The following is a 23,935-nucleotide window of genomic DNA, read 5'->3' as shown; positions in this document are numbered from 1 at the left end:
ATATCCGTTTACCGCATCAGTCACAAAGCATTCGTCTTCCGAGGGTTAAAAAGCAAGAGAGAAAGACAGCATCAGACCATCTAACCCTGTTTAAAGGTCAAAGCACCGTCTCCTTCGAGATCAGATAAATTCAACAACCCGACGTATCCTATGAAACGCTTCCCTAACCGGTCAATCGCGACAGTTGTATCGGATTCCACGACGTTCGTCGAGGGTGAGAGAGGAAAGCATTTCGACGGGCTGCGTGTGGTGGAAAGGCGAGGGACAGGTGTCCGGCGAGGGTGCATTCACGGTCTAACGATCGGCAACCAGACGCCTTTTAACGCTCCCTCCCCGATGCAACGTGTGGGTGCGCGCAGCCTTTTTACTCGGCTCTACGTCCAGATACCTTCGATTTTAGGCGAAATAGAGGCATACGCACACGTGCACACATGCCTTGTGACCGTGTGCGCATGCAGGTTCACACATGCCGATGGTAAATCCAGCGTGGAAGGTTCTGTCGTGCGAGAGAATTTTCGAAGGGAGGACAAAATCGCGTTGTAGCTCGGTTAGAACACTCGAAAAAGGAATTATTAAATAACATGACAAAATTGAATTCGGGTAGATTTTAAAGCAAGAGCACTATACAGGAGTTGTAGAAGAATGAATTTTATTGGATGCTCTGATGAGTTCATGCAGTTTTTTACATAAAGTATTGAAACTTCCTTTGAATATTATTATAAAAGAATCTTCTTCTACATCTTCACTGAAGATGAATTTTATGCACTCTTTACGTGTGCTTTTTTTGCAGTACAAAATTTTCAGACGACCTATCATCTCTTTTGACATCTAACCTTTCGATTATGGCTTTTATTATTTCCCACCTACGTATTTTTAAAAATAAATCAATAAGTTAGTGTTCAACGAATTAAGTGATACGAGTTTATGGGAGGGTCTATAATAAATTTTTCTTTTACAGTTAAAAAAATTATTCATTTTCTTTTGGTTGTCTACTTTTAGGATCCACTATGCATCATCTTTACGATCTCTTTTGTTGAACACTGAACGTGGCTTTGGCTTCGATTTGAGAACATATACATTTTTTTTTAACGACGTCCATGAGGGAGCTCTGTGTGGTTTCTTTAAGGTTTTTACGAGGTCTCGTTAACGCTTTGCGGTTCACATTAGGCTTTAGTCCTGTCTGGTTCGGTACTTAGATATGATTTTTTACTAAACAGATTCCTCGTTTTACGATTCTCCAGAAATCTCTGATAAACTGATTGCAACTAGTTAGGGAAGTAAGTTTATATTTCTTTTTAACGATCAATATCACAATTCCACTCTCTCAGAGAGTCGGTGACGGCAGTCTATTTCTAGCTGAAAGTTAAATATAGGCACAATCGATTCTTTTGTGAATAAAAATACTTCTTTCTATGATTTCAATGTTATCGTTTTAGTATATTTTGTATGGTAAACATGATTCTAGATGAGAAAGATCCAATCACATGTTCGTTTATACTATAAATAATATATTTAGAGGAAAGGAACCTGTAAGTACTCACAACTGAAAGGTTCATCTAGGAATAGAAATGATAATTCCATGCAAGATTTCTAAGGATTTTTGAAATGGATTCTACAGGACGATTCAATATTTCTGTATCAGTCATTTTCTCTAAGTTTTATGATGAACTTAGCTTGTCGCGTTATACTATATATGCACAAACATCCACAGTTTAATTATCCGGACTAATTTGATGCAAGTTAAAGACTTACCCAATCACGTGTGGCACGTCGATGGAGTGAGAAGAAGCCCGTTTCCGATCTCCGGCCATATCGGCAAGCCTAGCGAAATCTGTATCTTGATCGGCCAGTCGAGCACTCTTACGTGACTCGAGCAACCTGACCTCGTCTATACGTTTGGTCAGCCTCATCGTCTGCAACAGGATAAATTTCGCCACGTTAAGATCGAGTGTCATACCCGAAAAATCAGTTTTTTAACCCGGTATAAAGTTATCGAATGATCAGATCCTGATATTCGATGTCCCATTCAAGACTAACCCTTAACCCTTTAAAACTTCGAACTCTAGTATGTGCTTATGTCCCACTGCACCTTTTAACTTTACATAATTATCTATACAAGGCGTTTTATAATACTTGGTTTATATTATTTACATGTAACAATTACTACATCAGTAATGTTAAAGTATATATTACAAAAAAAATTTTTTCCGAGTCATCGCGCTTACAGGAGAAAGCGTGGAATTTTGAGCGGACTAAACTTTCCCCTGAATCAGGCGTATCATTTAATTGCACGATCAATGATTACTTCCTTGTAACTACATTCTATTCGCGAGTGGGATTCCTATTTCAGGAGCAAACACGTTATTCAAAGACCGGTTGCGTCAGTACCTATTTACAGGCGATATATCTTCAATATGAAGTGGAATACAATAAAATATATTTTCAAGTTATCATTTCTGATACTTTTTTAAATTTCAGTTGGATACGAGGAAACTGCGAGCTTGTTATTACTAATAATCATAAACGGCAAGAAACATGTATGAGTTCTTACAAATTCTTGTTTAAGGCGTGGAAAAAGATCAAAGAAAACTGCTTGGTCCACTTAAAATCCAACTTCTTTGCCTAACCCGCCACACCTGTTCACGGAGTAAATTCTAATCGACTTGTTTGACAGTTGAGAAAAAAAGAGGTTAATTAATGACTATTAAATAACGTAATAACAGGTGTACCGATAATCGTGATTAACCCTGCTTATTGGAAAACTAGATACATAATATAAATCAAGTTTTTCCGATCAACAGTTTTAGTTAATACTTCGTAAAAAGGACAGTATTAAATATTTTCTTTCGACTTTCCATGAAATGATGACTTCGAATTAAATCTAGAGGGGGAAAAAGAGAACTTCGGTATGTATACGCGTTTCAGGTCCTTTTAACTCGCGGCGTTGAACTCCGCGTGAGGAAACGATCAGAACCAACCAAGCAAACTGTTTACCCGTGGCAACATCGTCATTATATTCGCATTATCGTGCCTTTGACCGGAGATTTGCACGAGCACAAGTGCATCCGCTGTATTTCAACTCGCAGAAAAAGCGTTCTCCAAGTTCTGTCTGGTACTTTACGATCCACGTGTTCGGGTATCGATATAATCGCAGGAAATTAACAAGTGTTTATTAAAAAAGTATCCTGTTCCAATACTTTTACATAATAAAATACTTGAGGTTTTGTTTCACTGCGCCTTGTTGGATCCATTTTATCGTCTAGTTAACTAAACTATTCAATTTACATGCACGATACTCTGTTTCCATGGACTGCACACGGTACACGCATTCATAATTGGAGAACACGCGTAATATCATGGCGGTGCAACGATCGTGTTCGCGGGAACGGTTTTATCGGGATCCCCGTGGCGATCCATGAAGATTTCCTCGGGGAATACAATCACGGTTAAGCAATCGTTGCTTCGAGCAATAACGTAGCCCGATTTCCAGCTCGATCGGCTGTAACTTTAGGCTGAAATACGAAGGAATTCACGAGCACGAACGCCCACATGAGGATACCAAAACAACATCTATAGAGAAGCTCGCGATTTGCCTGGTGGGCGACGATCTTTTGGTATTTTTCAAGATAGTTTAGCGGAAACAAAGATTTAAGAACTGAAAACGGTATATTCCAGAGGGTGGATAAAGTATTATAGATTTTCAAAGTTAAGTTAATTCTTCTTAAAACAGGTTTTTCATTACAATTGTCTCAATCTACTTTCAGTACCAGAAGCTAAGTTTATCAGTTTCTTTTTTTGCAAGTACTCTAATAAAACATCTAAAAATATTTTCCGAGGATTCTCTAATTTTACCAGAACAAAGGGGATTGTTTTCCTTCGTGGAATTTATGTCACATAGTACAGAACACTTTCTGTCTCGCGTTAAACTCTGTTGAAAAAATATATCTTTTTACAATGATTTCTGTAGTACAAAAGACTTTGCTACTGACAAATAATTCTCAATAAAGCAATTTATTTATTGCTTCCTTTTTTAACCTCAAGTTTTATAACTCTCTCTTTTGAACATCAAAGCTTCAGCACTTCAGAAATTCTTCTTGTTTAACTTTTGAAAAGGTTCTCACATGGGGCTAATGTAAAAATGTCAACTCTTGATGGATGTTGTATGGGATTGCTTATTGCAGAAGATAAAAGTGCTCTAATTCAATCGTCATATCCTCCAAGGGGTTAATTACCATTCTCCCCTTGTGTGTTTTTCAGTTTCATGATTTACCGATCGATTCGATGAATCAAAACAGAGTGATTTAATTTTTTACTCCCAGTCCTTCATCCATCGAATCGAGCTAGCTGTACAGAGTGTTTCACACGCTCAAACTCATGAGTTTCATGGGTTTTCTCTCATGAAAAAGTTACAGATTGGTCATCTAATTCTGTGACAGCCTGTAGGTCGGTGCTGTCCAGGTGAACAAGAACGAAATGGATGGTTAGCATCGTGCTCTTATATAATTTTAATCCATCGTTGAATAGCAACGGAACGAGGTAGGAATCACGCGCCACTGAATTCGGCATGTACCTAAATACACCGGTAACGAATGTTATGCACGCCACAGTTCGCCGACCAGGCCGAATTCCCTGGTCGCGTCGCGACGATTCACGCACGCACAGAGACTACCGTTAGTTAATTCGATGAAGCCTTCAATTATGACCGAACGATAATAGCGTATGAATTACAAGCCATTGCGAGGTCTCGTCGCGTTCATCGACGCAGACAAGAGACAGAAGGATAGGAAGACAGAGACAAAAAAGAACGAAAGTTTCTGTGCCATGAGTTGTCTCGGACCCACCGCCTATACCTCTCATTGTCAGTTAAAATACACGCAGCTGTCAGACACGCTCTTCCGTGGTCTTATCTATACATACTATCCGGAAAACTGCTCTCCTTTTTCTCTCTTTAGTTTTTTATCGGCCAGGTTCTGTTCATTAACCGACCTTTCGTTTTACGAGTCATCTCCTGAATGGACGCCTACTCCTTCTTATAAAGATAGCGCACGTGACCATAACGCGCGCATCCTGAAACTAAAGGAGAATTTCACCCTTTAAAGTTCTCAGAATGTCTGCTTTACTCATTTACTATTAGCCACTTCAATTAAAATTGCGATTAACCTTACAAAATGTATGGTAACTTTGGTGTCAACAGTGATGAATCATCTTACAACAAATAAACGACACTCGTTTAAAAATAATCCCTCAATTAACTTGCTTTAAGCAATAACCCAATCACCTGTTCTCCATTCATCAACAAAAGAGGAGCAGAGAAAAACGGGGAAAAAAAACACGACGAGCCACCGTTTCAACGACCCAAGCCAATTCCCATCAACGAGAAGCTCCACGATCCATCATGCATCATCCTCCCTTATGCTCGAGCGTATTTTACTCAATCCCATTCAATTGAACTTCACCAAAGCATACGAGACGCGACCCTAAGCGGTCCTAAAACCCTTCTACACGACTTTATAATTTCACGTTACGCATAGGCTGCGCTGAAGGTTCCAAGAATCTAAATTCTCAAAACATTCAGCGTGGACCCGCGTAATCATGAAAGCTGCGATAACGTTGCTCGTTCACGCGGCGCGGAACGTGCGTTCAGACATCAAGGCCGGCTATCGACTGATTAAACATTAGGAAACCGACAATTAAAGTAAAAAAATCTTCATCGTAACACGAACCCAAGCTACTGGCGGATCTTCACGAGCATGGTTGGTTTCGCTATCGGAAATCGATAAGACTAACCGACCAGTCAGCTAGCCGGTCAGCCTGTTTTCCAGTTGAACTCTCTCACCTTCGTACCGCTTAAAGGCCGCCAAGAGGAAGGAAGACCGTTCAAAGGTCACCGGCTACACTCGCAAAGAAACAATTAAGGGCCCGAGAGGAAAAGCGAAGCGAGTGGACGTCGAGAGCGGGGTGAAAACGATGGAAAGGAGGAAATCCATGAAAAAGGTTGGAGAGAGGCGGAGGAGGAGGAGGAAGTATGCTCGAGGTCGGCATGCTCTATGGTCACCAAGCCACGTGCGCTGCACTCGAGCGCACTTTCACCGTCCACTTTCAAATTTCTTCCTCTCTCTCCCTTGAATTTTCCCTGGTTACCAGTTCGCCTTTACGTCGTAGACGATCCTTTTTCTTTCTCCCTTTCTCGCTGCGTTTTCTTCCGCTCGAGAAAGATCGAAGGGGGTCAGTGACCCTCCTTGGTACCATACCAAATTCCTACGGAAGGATCACTTCCTGGGCTACCAGTCTGCACTGCTACGAGTTGTGCGTTTAAAAACACGGTTGCATAAGGATCGTTAGATAACATTAGAGGGCACGGAAGTCAGTGGCGCGTGATGTTATTCGATCAGAAGATTCGATGAAAGAAATTAGTCGATTAAGAAACGAGATACTTTTTGCAGCAAATGTTCTATTCATTTCTATTCGCAATTATCGAATTATAATACAGTTGCGTGTATATACAATATAAACGTGTGCAAACAAAAACAGAAGCCTGTCCCCGGTGACAATGATTGAAACTAAATGTCGGAAAACATGGTTCTTCAAAAGGGGGGAAGAATTTACTTTCGTCGAACGAGGAGCAGCACTATAGCGTGCTGCTCGCAATGGTGGGAGGTTGCGAAACGCAATAACGGGTGAAAGTGCATTTTGCTTCATTTCACAAGGTACACTTCGCGCCGAATTGCTCGCCGACGAAGAGTTTCGCCGCCTCGGGAGCGTGTTGCAACGACAAAACTTCGTTGAGCAACGAAATTTTACTTATGCAACGGTATGCGATCAACTTTGTTTAGATGGATTGCTAAAACAATTTTATTTAATTACTGACATTCAATTCAACATTTTACACGTCAATTTCGAGGAATACGGAAAGAAAAAAAAAAAATCAAGACACGCGAGTACATTTGTGAATCATTCAGAGATAATCTAATGCATTGATCTTTGTCATTGTACGAGGTGTTATTATGTTAATAATTATCATTAACTTCGAACGAGCAGGACATGAACTCTTACATTATGTGACCGGTATTACGTCAATGGCAACTCACGCACAACACAAGTCATCGAAACTTCGAGATAATTCAGATCAAAACAACTCAACCGAACTCTTTGTTTCATCAAAAGCATTTTATTTTCTTCAGCCAACAGTGTGGCGGATTCTCGGCAAGCGTTTCGCAACGGCCAATGTTGCGCACAATCATGCATACCAAAATGCTTTTATCGAGTCACGGAATTCGCAGTCAACTTGACTGGACATTCACAGACACCTGTGCCTGCATGGCCACGTTCTTTTCCCGTCTTTTCTTTCGTTCACCTTTGCTATCTGTCCCTTTTTCGATTCTTTCGCGAGCGTCAATTGCGAAAGAATGCGACACGCAAAATCGTTTGCTAAAGCAGTCAAGGACTTTCCGGGTTTGTCCACATTTCGCAGCGCAGTGGCTGTACTGGTAGCCTCGTCGGGAAACAGGAAAGGAAGGCCGCATTCCATCAAACAATGATAACTGTAAACTCAGTGGCGACGAATAAAGAGCGATTCCCCATAGCGGACCAACGACGATATACGGGACGAACACCTTGCCTTTTTCTATCGAATTTTTCTACTTTCATGAATCAGAGATTTTGATATCGCAACCCCTACAACTTATCTCGAACGATTCACGGGTACTTTCATGGTGTTTCAAACATTTAATCAGCACAAGATTCGTCAACGAACCTACGCGTATCGCGAAACTCTGTGTGGGCGATGTTCAGTGTTTTCTGATGCGCTACTTGGGCCAGTAGCCGCCAGGAATGATATCGATAGCCCGGGAATTCAAGTCGATAGAAGCGACTAGCATGAATTGGTAGCTGCAACCAGTTCGTTTCACCATTGTCTTGCGCTATAGTCACCGCGTTTATTCATAATCGCGCATAGTTTGAACACCTGCACGTGTAGCCAACTCCTCGCAATCGCGAAAGGTCGGCATAAAACCGGTGTAAACCAATTCTGAGCAGCACAAAATTGGCTGAAAATGATTTCCAACCCTGCGCCTTACAATTTATCTTGGTGACTAGGTGCGCGGTTAATCATGCAGCGAGTAACTCGCATACAGCAACACGTCGTGTAAAGTTTCAGCACAGACAGACCCGACGTTTAGATGTGCCAGTTCCATTCATCGATTCGGTCGATCAGAGTTATGGAATAAACGAGGAACAGCTACGAGATACTGGCCACGTTCGCAGAGCCATGACCTCGATCGAAGAATGCGCCAGGATTCGGTCCGTATAACGGGACACGTAAAATTCACTCGAGGGCCAGCTTAGCACCAAGCTACTTAACGCACATTTCACTGTTTACGGTTAAAAAGTAGCTCGTACGCCTGTTCCTACCCGAGTTCCGTTAACTAGCATCTGAACGATAAAAGTCTATCTGAAAGGGGGAGAAGCAACATTGTCTTGCGTCCTCGAAGAACGAGCTGAAGCTCAATGAGATTCCCTCTAAATCCTGTTAGTTATGTGTCATTTTGCGTCAAGCTTAACCCTGAAATGCTAACCTTCGCATTATTTCGGTGAATAGGATTTAGCATAACGATCGCTGTAAAAACCTATAATATACCATGAATGATGATACGGTTTCTCGGAAATTCACTTATTATCCAAGAGCAAACAACATGCCAATCAAAACCTCGGCGAATGTCATAGCATTTCCTAAATGAAACCCCGAGAAATTCTGTCACCCATGGAATGACTAATCCAGACCATCATTCATTATCAGAAGATATGTACTCTCAGGGAATGACTAACAGAAGACATTAAACCATTCGCAGAGATAATCATCACGTTTATAAAACTGTATCCCTTGCAAAATATTCAGCGGGGTTTGACCAATATGTCGGGTGAGTCAGTCGAAAATTGGAGCACCGCGTTATCCCCGTGTCTGAATACGTTTCACAAGATCCGGGAATGCCTGACAGATAATTTATCCGTGACGTCAGTTCACGTTTGCGTCGAAACACCTTCAAAGAACTTCCGTCGAAAGCTTGGGGATAGTTTGTTCCATCTGACGTCAATCGTAATCGACATCATTTTCTTGAATTACGTCTTGAAGGATTGATACATCGGCGCAACAGGTTCGATCCTCAATTTTATATTAAGCGTTCTCCACTTTCAAAGAATTTCATTTATTTTATGAAAAAGAAAAGAATGACGGAGAATGTATCAACAAATTAGGAATTCAATATTTTCAACGAACTGTGATTTATGATTTGTTAATTCCATTCGATAATATCAAAACGTCTATGCAAAGAATGACTTAAGGAAAATAACGAACACTAGAGAAACAGGATCGAGACTCGTTCGCCGATCTATCGATAAGCATTTGCATCACAGAAGCAAATCATTATGATGAATTATATGGAGAGGCGTTAGAAAAACAAGGGTTACATCATACAAGGAAGGCTCTCGGGTTATTTTTGCGTCTCGGACGCATGCCTTTTTTGCACGGTGACGCGATGCGGTTTTTTTTGCAGTCTGATTTCTAGCATGAATGTAAATTTTGGACCTGTGACATAGGCACATTAACTCTTTATAACCCTACCTCGATTCTGACACGAAACACATCCCAGTCTAGTCTAGCGTATGTATCATTCATTGTTCAAGGTGTTAATAGTTGCGAATCGAAAGTGAGGCTCAAACACGACCTCCGTTATGGCGGTCGCGAAAAAAATTACCGAGCTGATGATTCAGTTCATCCTTCAACACGCTCGTACCTTGTCTCCAATGACAGCTCCTTTTCCATAAGATAACTCACGCTCCGTTTGGAAACTGCATATCCATTTTTCATTGTATTCTATCAATGTGTCATTCGTTAACAATTCAACGCGATAAAAACGTGGGTACGTTTCTTCAGTTTTATTGTATTCCTTAGCCGATTCTGCAATTTTCGTTGGGAGATGATTGTAAGTTTTTAGAAAGATAACGTAATCGAAGAAAAAAGATGATGATTTTACTACTTGTATTCAATATGATTAATTACGGAATAAGAATGGTAAACATTCTTAAAGGCTTTCGTTTTAATGAAAGATCATTCAGAGCATGATGTTTGGAAAAAAAGAACTGATTGTTCTGTAATCGAGGATGTTGAACATCCTTTGTTTTGACCTTTATCTTTCAAGATAAGGAATACAATGAGAAACCATGAGCCTTCTATGTAGACTTATAAAAAAGCTTATTGCAATGGACAGCTTTGAGGTTTCTGCAAAAAATTAAAATTGAGGCTTCTTTGATCAAACCAATGGTGCCAGTTCTACTATGCAACTAAAGTTACAGTGGTACATCGAGATAGCAAATCACGGTAATATATCAGAAAATTAATTCTTCATATTTTTAAGAACCCAAGTTATCTTGTGCCATAATAGTTATAACTATCTCTACCATGGTAGTCAGCACGTTAACCACATGAAATATTACATTCTTGTCGACCGGGTCGAATCGAATCGCTTGGCTGGGCTCGTTCAGTCAAGCTTTGTCCTTTCTCGTGATCGTGGAGCACAGCCGGTTGTTCCTAGATTCCTATATACCTAGTTTCCTAGCAGACGCGCTTGTTACTCACGTTCAGGTGCAGTCTGCACGTGGAAATGCGATTACGCAGTTGCGCCATTAGCATCGGCTGCCGGCCAATAACGGTCGATGACGGGGATCGGGAATAGATCTTGTTTGAAACAAAGAAATCCGCTAAGCCACGCGCGTGTCAGCTCGATAGACATAAAACAGAAGGAGATGAACACGATTCCATGTGCCCCCTTTAGATAAGCTCTCGATGATGATTCGCACGATCCAAGGTGCAGCTCGTTTTACTGGAACTGATTGCGCTTGTTCGCGAACTTGCGTAACTATACGGGCCTTTCGTAACGGATGAACGTAGTACTACGGTCTAGTAACAGGTCTTGCGGTAAATGTTGCCGGGCATTAATGTAGACATTTAGCTAGTGACTTTTGACATTCAAGTGGTTCTACTTGAATTCAATTCTGTAGCTAAGATCATAGTTTTTGTCTGGACTCAATGCATATACCATAAGCTTCAAATTCAATGCAACATGTTAATTGTTGAACTTTTTCGAGCTCCAAATCAATTCATATAAGTAAACAGCGATTGCTGAACAAGAGAGAAGGTTATGATGCAAAGTTCACGGAGATAATTTTTGTTTACTGCGAGATCAAGGAAATGCTAGATAGCAGAAACAAACAAATAGTTGATGATGCACATGATGCCTCATGGTGCCTGATGCTCATCATGCACATGCTTTAGACTTTGTCTTGATTTTCAATCAATTGTATTTCCCTCGATTCTGCTTATCAATAAGTGGCAAGTAAGCGATCGAGTTCTGACACCGCGGGAATTCAGGACTATGACCCGGGTCAAATTTAGTCTTGTCGAAATCTTAGTCAGCGTAGTTAAACTCGTCGCGCGACGTTCGAGGTGTCTTGCGACAGAGACCCTGCTCTTCGAATTGAGTTTCAGAAGCTTTTGTCGAGCGAGCATAAACGTCACACAGCCGTATGGTTTATTCATGAAACTGCCCTCGTCTATCGAGTACAACACCAGTGGCTTTTGTTCAAACACGAACTACGGATTTCACCCGCTACCGCGGATATTTTTTTATTTTTTCTCTTCCTCTTTGTCATTCGAATGCTTTCGATTTCGTGTAGAACGATTCAGATATCTAATTAATTTCATAAAAAAGCTGAACAGTATGAAGTCCACTTCGTTTTCATTTCCAAGTATAAATGCTACTTAATCGACCTCTTTATCTTGTAAATCGACGATCGATGGAGACAAATCGACGAAGTTGTTTCTGTTTATACCACCGGACACGTATATTCAGGTTTGTATCGAGCCAATCGATCAAGTGATTTGATGCAATCCTATATGAACAAACAAAAGCGAGTCTGATCTGCATCAAATCGAATAGAAAAAATTTATTGCAATTCAAAGAACTGATGTAACGAAGAAAAAACAGCCTCAGCCCTTAGTGATTAATTAAACAGTCACGATGAATAAGACAGTTTGCGAAGTGACTGTTATTGGTTCTTAGTTGGACCCTGTATTCTCTAGAAAAGCTAATAGAAGATTGGTCATTCTTTTAGACGATTGTGGTTATATCATGGAACACAAAATGAGGGAAAAGTATAAATTTAAGCGCAAGAAAACACAGTGAAGGGTTATATTTTGCTTGTAAAGGGCGGAGACGAAAAATTCCGTGATAAACAAAAGTTACGAGTATCAGTTGACCGGCTGATAAGGAGACGGGTTGCGAAAAAAATATACAGACTCGCGACGCATTCGAGCTGATTACCTGTCGCACAGATAAGATTTAGTACAAAAAGCGGCCTTGATAGATGGATTTAGCTGGGAAGAGCGAAAACAATGATCTATGAGATCGTATCGGGCGACGAGATTATTGCGAGACGTCGAAAACCAAAGAGGAACACTCGTTATCAGTGTAAAAATATTAACAAACAACACATTTTTACTAACTATAGACAGCATGGAGGTTCTTTGTCTCGTTCACTTCAATCTACGAGTGACCCCGAATAATTCCGTCGCCCAAATTCTTGACCTGACCTTTCTGTAGGGTCGCAGACGAACCTAACTCTCGGACATTTACATAGATTTTAATCTACATAGTTTTGTTTGATATGACGAATATTTGAGTCACAGAGATATGCGTCAAAGTTCGAAAGTCTGAGGCGCGAATGAAAAGTATTTGAGCCAAGCGATTAGGACCGTGTGACTAAAGATGATGGTCTGGGAGTGAACGTGACCGAGTGAATCTTGGGAATGGATGAAAGGTTTAGGGTAAGAGAAAGACAGAGTAATTAAGGATACTTTATCCACATGAAACAGAGACCAACACACAAGATCAAAGTAACCACAGGTGCTAAATGCGAAAGAAACCTGAGTGGTAGCATTTGTTATTGCTGCAAGAGCATTAAACATACAAAATATTCATCCACACGTTGGCTCAAGGATTAAAACAAAGAAAATTATCTGTTCAGGAGCTCGATATTCGTGCTATCGGCAAGAAAATATTTTTCCCTTCCAGTCTCATCCGCGACGCTATCAGAGCCTCGTTCAACACGAGTGACGACAATCGTGACAAGCAATGCTAACAGCAGCAGCAGCCGAAGGAATCGTTCAGCTGTTGCCGGCCTGATTGTTTCTCCTGGCAGAACCGGCGATCGGTGTCACTGTGTCGAGCTACTACCGGTGACGTCATTGTTCAACACCGTCAACAACTTCCCCCCTTATTCCCTTCTAGTCGGGTTCGTAACGCTATCCCCGACAACACTTACGACACTGAATAAGGAACGAACGCGAGCGAGGGAGCGATTAGCAGCTGGCAGATAATGTCGCGGCGTGAGCGCAAAAACCGGCTCTCCTCTCCGGCCGAACAGTGAGCCGCGTGTTTCATTGTCCCTGGCGAAGTTCAGCGGGGTAAATGCCGCTGGATGGATCGTTGTAAGTGGGACGCGAAATGAATCAGTCCGAGTGAGAAAAAGCTTGGCCAAGTGTTGGCGAGAAACCGACGAGAACTCGCGGCTGAACAGCATTAACCCTTCAGACGCGAACAACTTGGAAGCCGCGTTCTGTAATTTCTGTCAATTACCGCGAGACACGTCATTATCGCGTTTCAGATATCTTAGTGTGTCCAATCAGCGAAACACATTATATATTATTATCATTTATTGTTGATACTATGCCCTGCGATAATTCTCCCGTGTCCTACGGTGTCCATTCACTACAAGTAATGAGACGTCCTATATATCCTGTGAGATTTATGCAATGTAACTGGTGATAACTATAGACGACTAAGATATAATTGGAAAAAGAAATTTTCGTTCTTCAAGATCATCTTATAATAAACGCGCAGTCTCGTGTACGTTAACGAAAATGATATACGTCGAAATGGTAAATTTACCAGGAATCTGAGATCGATCTTGCGAAAGATTCATTTCTCGTATCATTTCGCAAGCGGTCTATTTCGAACGTGACGTTAAAATGCTGGCAGCCACGAATGACTCGCAGTCAGTAATTTCTCGCTCGGTCTGTGGCCTCAACGCTTTTGTCATCGGCTCTTCCTACTCTTTGTGCGTCATTATGCGGGTATACGTCACGGTCGGTCGTGATGGAAATCGACGACATGGCTATTGTTAAAATTTCACGAGGCTGGAAACGAAGGACTGCGGGCGGCCTTAAATTTATCAAGTATGTCACGATCAAGCGTGTAAACTCGAAAAACACCGGCTCGATGAGACGCAATGAACAAGGTGATTCACCAGAAACGATACAGCGTATCTGTTTCGTTGCCAAATGCGTGAAAAAGCAACGAGAATGAAAGGCTAATCGCTTCTTGAAGCTAATTTGGATTTCCTGTGGTTCTCAGGAATTGCAAGGCTCAAGAATTCAATAATTATAGCTCGTATTGCCCGTGGTATTTCCGTTTGTCTTCTCTTTTACTGACCCCTTCTCCTTTCCTCGTTAAAGGAAGGTATGTACCAAAAAGCAGGTCACGCAACGGCGATAACGGTAATCCGTGCAGTCATGGTGCAATGGCGTCCACGTGGAAAAGCAAACGAAGAAAAGTGTTCCGTTGGTGTATCTCCTGAATCGCTCCATGACACGGTTTATAATGGCCTCTGAGCGGTAATGATCGCCGAGGTTTTCCCCCAAATCACCGTCCCCATTATGGAAACACTAATTTGGAAAGTCCACGCTAAATTGTTCCTTCTTTACGAGTCCCACTAAAGTAATTACCTTGTTTAAGGATTTACTACGAACTGCAAACTTACGACACACTTAGTGGAGATAAACATTATCCTTTCTTGTAAGGATTTTCAGATAATGAGGATTTCGTACTATTTTTCTTAAAGAAATTTTGAAACGATATAACGACTATACTCTCGCCACTAGCAAAATAAAGGTCTATGAATCCTCTCGCCTCAATTTCCGTTCAAGCTTCCTCCAAGCAAAACCTGTATCCACTTAAACGCTACAAAACATTGGTGAGATCGTATGAAACGAGTACGCAATAACTGGCCGCGATCTTCGACCACTTGAAACCATCCTTCGAAGGCATCAAACAAAGAAAGTTTATCGTCTAAACAGGGCTTACTCATTTATCGAGTATGCTGCTACGAATCGTTGCTCCTCCAAGTGACGAGAGAACCTACACACGTGCACGTATGCAGAGTGTTCAAAAGATAATGGTCATGACCCCATCCGCAAGGAACAGTGTGGTCATAGACCTAAGGAGGAAAACATAGGATCAACCTACGTTTCAACTTCTGATATTGCTGTCCGTTTACTTTACGGCCTTTTGTATCGTCACCCGATATTTCTTTAGGTCAATGACTGCAGGGTTTCTTGCGGATGAGAATACTTCATCGTCAAGCTACTTAAGGCTAGAATATTATAAGCCAGAAAAAAGACCATCTGATAATTAAGTACATATTTTGGAAATTTTTGCAAAAATTGTTTACTTTGAGAGAGTCTTAAACCTTCAATTGCTAATAGTAGTTGAAAGTTATGAACGTTACTTTCAGTACACTCTGTAGATGTATGCATAAGAGAGCTCTCGATCCAGTTTGCGGCCTTTATCGAAAGGCGAGAGTGTCAACGTTCACCCGCGCGAAAGTGAAAATCTGGGCTCCTGCTCGCGGCACGAGTGAGATACTACGCTACGTTTGCCGATTGTCGGCGGGCGGGAAAAGGCCGGCTCGACTCGACCCGGTCCGGCCCGGCCCGGCCCACGCCGGTATCTAGGCTATGACCTGCTTTGCGATACAATTTAGGTCATTGCGTTCAGCTAGGTCCAGCGAAACCAGGTAAACCACGACGACGCGCCACGCTGATCCCTGCTGTTTCACGCATACCTTCTCGACGCATGTGCGTGATCTACGAGCAAATAGTCGCGTTATCGTCGTGCTCTACACGAGCCGGGTTCGTTATATCACAGGCGACGTTGCGTAAAATGTACGCTGGCACACGCTTCTCTCTGTTCTGTTACGGAGAGTGTATGTGGCCGCCTTTAGCCCCACTCCTGGCCCCCTTTTAAACCCATCTCCCTGCCCCACGCACCGTTCTGTCCTCCTACGATTCTGCCTCCTCCGTTGCGTCTCTTTACACGCGCCTTAACCAGCGCCGCGGGAACTCGAACACGCTCCGGCTTCTCGTTCTACGCAGCGAAAGTTTGTTTTCATTCTCCCATCCCCTCTACATTAATAGCCGCATCATGGCCCTCCGCCTTCTGATATTTTTCATCCGCGCGAATTGGAAGAGTAGTGGAAGAGAAGCTTACAATAGAGTATAGTGTTTTGAAGAAATATATTCTATGAGAACTAGAGTTGATCGAGTGTGATTCATAGTATACGTGAAGATTAGTATAGTTAAATACATGGTAACTGGCTCCTCACCAACAGCTGATACGATAGTTCGATCGATAAATCTTTCTGATCGCAGGGAAAATGATATCCGAAGGTAGATCGTTCCATCCCACGTGTTTCGAAACCACTTTGTAGATACCTACACGTGTATCTCACAACAGTCGTGAAGAATGTATGATCGCGATACGCGTATCAATTATTCAATAACTGGGCAGATCGTTTAACTAACGATTGTTTTTTTCTATGTAAATCGTGTAAACAACTGAACACGCCCTATCTCGCGAGACTTGTTCGTAGGAGTAATTTATTCATCCGTCTTGTTAAATCATCAGAGTCTCGACATCCAATGAGATGCTTGATACGTAACCCTCGTAACCACCTACTGCTCGAGCGAGTTCTTTTCATCGGCGTTATGCCGTGTAAAATCGTTTAATCGATGATACAGAAGGCCATCTATCTCGTTCCACATAGACGGAAGCCGGTTTCCTATGTTCGAAAGTCATAGAACCAGGCAAGAAACAAGAACGACGTAACAATACGATACGAGGGGTGGGGTTCAATCAACGCCTGTACGCGAAAGAACTCTTTTCCTTCGTTTTCCCAATGATTCCCCCGTGTGTTCGTGCGAGTAGATGGGATGCGTCGCATCGGGACAAACGTGATACCTTTCCAGTGAATCTCGCGCGCGTGGAACGCAGCACGCGTTCGTGTGTACGATCGAGTACCTTCTCGACCTACTTTTCTGAGAAAGGCCCGACCTCGCTTTTCTCTCGATGCAGCAGATACGCGCCACTTTTCCTCATGTCCTAAGCACTGGCGCGCGCGTACGCTAATTTTTCGTGATACTGGCCATACGCTCGCCAGGGGCAGCACCATCGACCCATCCTAAGTTCACCATTCTACCGGCATCAGCAACGTCTCATAGGGGATTCCACGTTCTATAAGTAAATCTATGTTTTCTTTTCACTTTGAAAAGCGAACGTGGAATCTCCTTCTATACTAACTATTCGATCGATTTATTAAAAAAAGAAGGAAGACATTTTATTTGCTTATCTGATCGTAGTCTCTGTAACGAATCCTATGGTTGGTCGTTAACAAGTTTGACTTACAGTGATGGATTATGTAGCTAAGATGAATGTTACTTTGCGGTAGCTGTCGCGGTAGGCAGTATGCACGCGGTACCTTCCGTGTTTGGTATCACTGACATAGATTGTTAGAAAGTCCCAGAGGACTTTTGCGATGCATATTCCGCCATATGTTACCTTCGCGCGTACAAGGTTACATTATCGATCATAATTTACAACGCGTGCTGTATCGTTACGTCATTGTAACTCGTTTTCACGACCGATATCGTCGGGTGGGAGAATCGACGCGTAAATTTACGCGCGTTATGTTAAGATCAGCTGACTTTACAGTTGTCGTGTCGACTTTGTGAAGAAATAAAAAATGGATTGTTTGAGATATTTCGAAAGCTACGAGTACTACGAGCGTCTTACTTTTTCTTTCTTTCCCCGAGCAATTAAAAAGTGTCCATCGAAACGTTTCGTGTGTTGCATTCGGAATCAAGGACGTCAGTTTGGCACGAATTCCAAACAGCATGCTGATTTACTTTCACGTGGACAATGAAATTTTGTTCACGGCCAATACGCTGTGTTCGACAGCATCAACATCGATTCTGCGCGTAATGGTTGGTAGAGACCGTGGGCAAGTCGTGGAAGTCCCGACGATTACTTCGCCCGATGGAATTCAAGAACGACGATTCCGGGTAATCGTAACTGACACGCGCGTTCCATTTTGCAATTCCATGCCGTCACGTCAGACTGTGCAACTTATTAAAAGTCAGCGCGTCTCGCGCGTACTATGCGCCCATTTCGTTGGAACCTTGTATGCGATCGTACGCGATACATATGTATTGCACTGGCATAGAGCTGTTCCAATATCCAAGGTAATTGTACTCGAGCGTGCTAATGATTGCGACACGGGCGCAATCGCGGTAAACCGAATCAAAGGGAGAAAGAGAGAGGGACCGTAGAGCACGAGGCTGGCTAGAGCGAAGGCGTTGCATTGTAAACTCTATGACCGACTTTTACGATCGGCTAGGATGCAGTGCCTCCAACGGTAGGTCGGCGCAACTAGCCGCCATGTTGTTTCCAAACCCGAAATCAAGCTTGCAGCACTTCGCGAGGAGAAAGGTGAAACGATCGCTACCTCGTCAGAAATGATGACATAACTCTATAGTTTTCCTTTTCTTTCGTACGAAACTAGAATTCGATGCTCGTTATTTTCTTCTTCCCGATTCTTAAAGAACTTCATGGCACAAGGTTCTTTAACATCAGCTACTCAACAGTTAGCAGCATGATTTCTATTCTGATAATTGCTTCAAGTCTCAAGGTAATATTTCCTTTGAAGCTGCAACATTGATTTACAACGTGTACAGTTTGCCAAGATCGAAAAATTGTGGTTAGCTCTACTTGTATCGTTTCTAGTTTCCAACTAGTTACTAGTAGACGGCACTATGCATAGACACATGGACGCCTGCCGGCCGGCCGGCCGGCGCGGAGGCTATAAGTTAATGCTTGTGCAAAGTGGCCATCCGTGATCCATCTTGCGTAACCTATTTACCCGTAAAGTGGTACAAGCACGTATGACATAATCCTGTGCAACGGAGCACGCACTGTAGATTCCGGCCTGTTCGAATACTATTTTAAATAGCCCATGCTACAGTGACAAGCATGCGCGTCGTTTCAAGCCGGCACGGTGATGCGTAGCGTTACGCAAATTAAAAGTACACGAAGGAAACCAGCGCGTGAAAGAAGAGGATACAACGTTATTCCCGTCGCGTATTGAATAAAAATATCTCTGACATCTTTCTTGCTAACTGAGTAGGGATATCCCTGTTATTATGCAACAGGAAGTTTGATAAAAGAACAGATTCAAGCATACACGTGGAGTATTGTTAACGTTACGCTTCTATCGCTTAGGATCACTTACGACTATATAAACTGATATACAATAAAATCTGCTGAAAGAAGAATGTTGCCTCATACCCTGCATGAATGATACCTAACAGCCATAATATCCGTATCAAATGCAGATATTGCACAGTTAATCAAGCTCCAGCTATACAATTAATTTCCTTCAGACTGGCTGATAGCCTCGAATCGAAAGAGCGATCGACGAAAGAAGGGGGGAGGTAGAGATCGAGAAGAGATTGGCCACCTGCTGCTGAGCGGCGGCTTGGGCAACTAGAGCAATGAATTACACGTCGGATATCATCGGGCTGTCAGCAGCTGTTGGATCAACCGCGCGTTTTCAAACGACAGAGAAAATTACATACGCCGGATTATCCGGGTATGCCGAAGCCAGTCAGCCAAAAAAAAGAAAATGAAAGCAACGAATCGAAGATAAGACTATGTATTGTACCGGAAGTGTCAGCGACAACAAGATAACGCTAGCGATCGCGTGGTACGAAGAAACATCCGCGTGACTACGTCATCCACTGGACAAGCCAGCACACCACACGCATATCGCCGCTTGTTTACATCGCGCACGATTGTTGCGGATGCGGCTCTGTATGTGTTATAGTTGGACCAGTTAGGTTAGCCGGTATCGAGATGTCTATCTTTGGATCCATGCACCAGAGTGTGGACGCGCGCGCGCTCCGACATACACCAGATCTCTTACTCAATCGTCTCACGCCCGTTGCCGGTGACCAGTGACACCGTTAAACGCGGCCATTATTTCGAATGCGCCCCGCAGGTCGGATATTTCCGTGGTGACCGTAGATAGAGTCGACGGATCGCACTTAACGGCGAAACGCACTCCCGTCGTGGAACAAGGAGTTACACGTACAATGTTGCGTTACCTTTCCGTCACAGTGAAATGTACGGGATCAGTGATTCTCAAGTTTCACCGAACAAAACCCGGTCGCGTTGGTTTGGAAGTGACTCGAGTGGTTTCAACCGAAGGACAATAATAATTGCGGTGAAACGATATAAGAGGTGGTTAGAATTGGATACAGTTGAATTTTGTCCAATATTTAATTAATACTACGACCATTAGCTTTCACCAGAGAATGGTAGTTTCTTGAGGAATTTAAAAAATCCGATTTATGTTAAGTATTTAAAGAGATTCAATAACTCAATCTGAATTGACATCAATGAGTCATCAGCAACACTAATTACTAAAATTCATATGACGCAACAGTGGTGTCAGCGATCGTCGTAGTGTTAATGAATGACATAACTTATGCAGCTTGTAAGGAAATTGATGTTAATCTTATTGGTAATTTTTTAAGCGAAATAATAGAAGTGAGAAATCCTAAAATATGATCTTTAAGAACCATGTAACGCATATTTGGTTAAATATAAAATAGTTTCTTCTTGAAGATAATTGCTTGTTCATTGTGTTATCCGCATTGAGACGCATTTAAGGAGATAAGTAAAGTGCGCTTGTAATTAATTATTGAGTAACTGTAACAGCTTAATATCGAGGAACTAAGATAAACCTCCAGTATGAGTTGAACGCCAATAACTAAAACTTGATATTCGTTGTCATTATTTACGGAAATATCTGTAAAATATATTTTTATTTACTTTGTGAAACGCGTTTTATAACGCGCAATAAAGTAAGTCCGATAAAAATATATTGATGTCGTTTCAGAGAGACTGATAAGCTGGCATTGAAATCTATACAAGCAGTGATCTTTCAGAAAAAATTTAAGTTAAATATCGTACACCTTGATTTTCATATCGGTAAAAAAGTCAACAAATCACGTGTCTACGAGATGAAGTATGAACTTAACTCACTATTGGTGTTTAATTCGCGATGAAGACTTCATTTTTATGAGTTCGGTAAAGCTTTAAGCGCGAAACCTTGAAACCTATCCCCCCCGTGTTTCATCTAAACGCTGACCTCAACTCGCACGGAACTTTCATAAAACCAATCTACCCTATAAATCGAGGGTTGGCTGTAATTTTACACTCGATTCGAACAACTTTTGTTTCTACTCAATGAATGCTCAGAAAAATAAAGAGCAATACGATGACTGAAGATAGACAGTAGTTGTCAGTCAAACAGTGCATTGATTTACATCTATCAGAAGGCTGATCAGTCAACGAGGTGTCAGATCGCAAAACGAATATTGCAAAACTGCATATGCAACGTGTTTGCCTGAGACAACTTCGCGATTCCCGGCAGAACGTGCGGAAGCTTTAAAATTACTACTTACGCGTGCTTGCGCTAACAGAGAAACGACGTCCAGGTATTTACCGATTCACGCTTCGGTAACCTTCGACGTCACTAAAAGTCAACCATGTATGTTCCCACGTGTGTTCCATGTATAAACAAGTAACACCGCAAAGTAGGAACTTGCGTCAGAGTATTCGACTGATACATTAATTATAACATTATGCGATTCACAATTACGAATAAACGTGGTATATATTGAGGAAGGTGAAAATGTAAGAGGGTATACCCTGTTATTACCTTGATAAAGTGATCTTTGGAGTAATTTGCCAGAGCGTGTAATGGAAGTACATTTTAGTATCGAGTAGTAGTTTCTGAATTGAAGTTGAAACGAAGGACAAACTTCGATAATTTTTTTATAATGAACTATTATCTTACTCTCATGTAATTTGTCTTAGTTGGAAAGCGTGTACAAGGTTCGAGAGCCGATAATACAAAACCAACTATGTATTGAATTATCCAATGCAAAGCGTTATCGTAAAGAACGATGATAAAGCATGTTTTAGATAGTTTGTTGAAAACTATACTTCGAAGTGAAATGAAATAGAAGAAAAATATAAGTGACCAGTTTGCAAAGAAAATAACTCGAAACAAGAGTTCAGATACACGTAACCCCTTAAGTAATATCAAATTTCTAACACATGGAGCCACGTATCGCTGGCGTTAGATAACGACAAATAGTAAATAGTGGGCTAATAAAACGGCACACGCAACGATTTCCCGACAAAGTCGCGTGAAACGAGCATAACGTTCACCGCGCGAAAGAAAAAAAAAATATCGGTACCGGACACTTCGGTTCGACCAGATCCGGTTCATTTTTCCCGAAGCGAACGAGGTGCACAGCAAAGTTTCCACGAAATGGAACTGTGGTCACGCCTGAGCTACCTAACGGAGGTAGAAAAGATATTGCGCTAATGCGTTCCACGTGGGGTCACCGGTAGCCGGTGCACTGGCAAGTACATACTGCCATACTCAGTTCGCGCATAAAACCAAGCTCTCCCGCATGTGTATACACATGCGAAAGCCCAGCTTACGGATAGGCAAGCAAGCAGGCACTCCGGCAGTGCCTCTCATTACGAATCTAACCGCGCCCACGTAGCGGTATCGAGGCTCCGTATATTTTCTCTGCCACGCCTGACCGACCGTAATAACGCTATCCCTCGTTTTATGGGGTATTTATTGCGTTGCGCTTGCTACGCTTTTCTACGAATCTGCAAAAACTCTCGCGGTTCTCTCGAGGCCTGAAGCCGATGAGTGGTATACGTGCCCGCACGGATTCTATCCGGCCGTAACTCGAGAAAGGCGTGTCGAAAATCGACGGACTGGCATCGTTCCGTGTATCGTGTGACTCTAATACCGTGGCGGATGCACCGCAAGACACGGACAGGCATTTCCTTCTGTTAACCCATTCGTTAACCTGTTGTCCGTCCGTAACTAGATTATACTCCGTCCGTTCCTTCGCTCTTCCCGCTACAATCTACTACTTTTTACTCTCTCGAATATTCTCGATCGATGCTGGATCAACGCCGCCAATGAAAACGGATTCGATCGTGGAGCGTAGCTTACGCTTAGCCGTACCCGGCGCTGCGTTCGTATCCAGATTCAACGTTGCAAGGTAACGCGTTTGCCCCCTTCTCCATCCCTCTCTATCCCGTTCGAGAGCAGAGGGAGCGTTTATCGTCGCTCATGCGCGCCGCGTATATGGGACAACCACTCTATAGTTCAGTCGAGGAACGGGGTCACGAAAATTAAATTTTCTGATTAACGACACGCACGCACACGTTTCACCCGGCAACAGCCAGCCGGCTGTCAATGTGGCGTGTCGTCTTACCTTTCGGCCGGTCTCGCGTATCCGGCATCCCCTCGACAACTCGTGCCTCCTCTGGCCTACGTAAACACGCCGTCGTTGCAATTCGTCGAGCATGTCATCGATACGACTGATGATGATGGCGTGTTATCGCACGACACAGAACGCGTTTCCCCGCTCTTTAGGAAAACTTGGCGTATACGTCCAGCGAGAAAGGAGTATCGCTCGTGCGCCGACGCAGTTGCTACTTTTCGTGCGCGCTAACCTATGGATGCTCGGATACAACCAGACCCGGCGGGCGTATGGATGACGTATCAGACTTCGTTACGTTTAATTTATTTCTTTAAAAGTACCGCCTAAATTCACGATGTGTTACATTCGAAACAGTAATTTAAAAAAAAAACACTATTCGAATTA

At 42.5% G+C, this 23,935-nt stretch overlaps 1 protein-coding gene across 3 annotated transcripts in view; it reads right to left on the bottom strand.

Annotated features, from left to right (window-relative positions):
- Nucleotides 1-23,935, bottom strand: part of Glut4EF (Glucose transporter 4 enhancer factor) — a 59,117-nt gene that overhangs the window by 33,888 nt on the left and 1,294 nt on the right. For 2 of the 3 annotated variants that reach the window (XM_034332327.2, XM_034332329.2), the window contains exon 2: nucleotides 1,753-1,913. In XM_034332327.2, coding sequence (XP_034188218.2) covers nucleotides 1,753-1,913 — 161 coding nt within the window. Of the gene's footprint in view, nucleotides 1-1,752; nucleotides 1,914-23,542; nucleotides 23,837-23,935 lie in introns of those variants that run through there. The other variant, XM_034332330.2, reaches the window with a different exon arrangement.

The sequence above is a fragment of the Osmia lignaria genome, chromosome 3 (genome assembly GCF_051020975.1).
Source record: "Osmia lignaria lignaria isolate PbOS001 chromosome 3, iyOsmLign1, whole genome shotgun sequence".
Classification (NCBI taxonomy): Eukaryota; Metazoa; Arthropoda; class Insecta; order Hymenoptera; family Megachilidae; genus Osmia; species Osmia lignaria.
The sequence above is the reverse complement of the archived record's forward strand: the minus strand, read 5'-3'. Positions and strand labels throughout refer to the sequence as shown.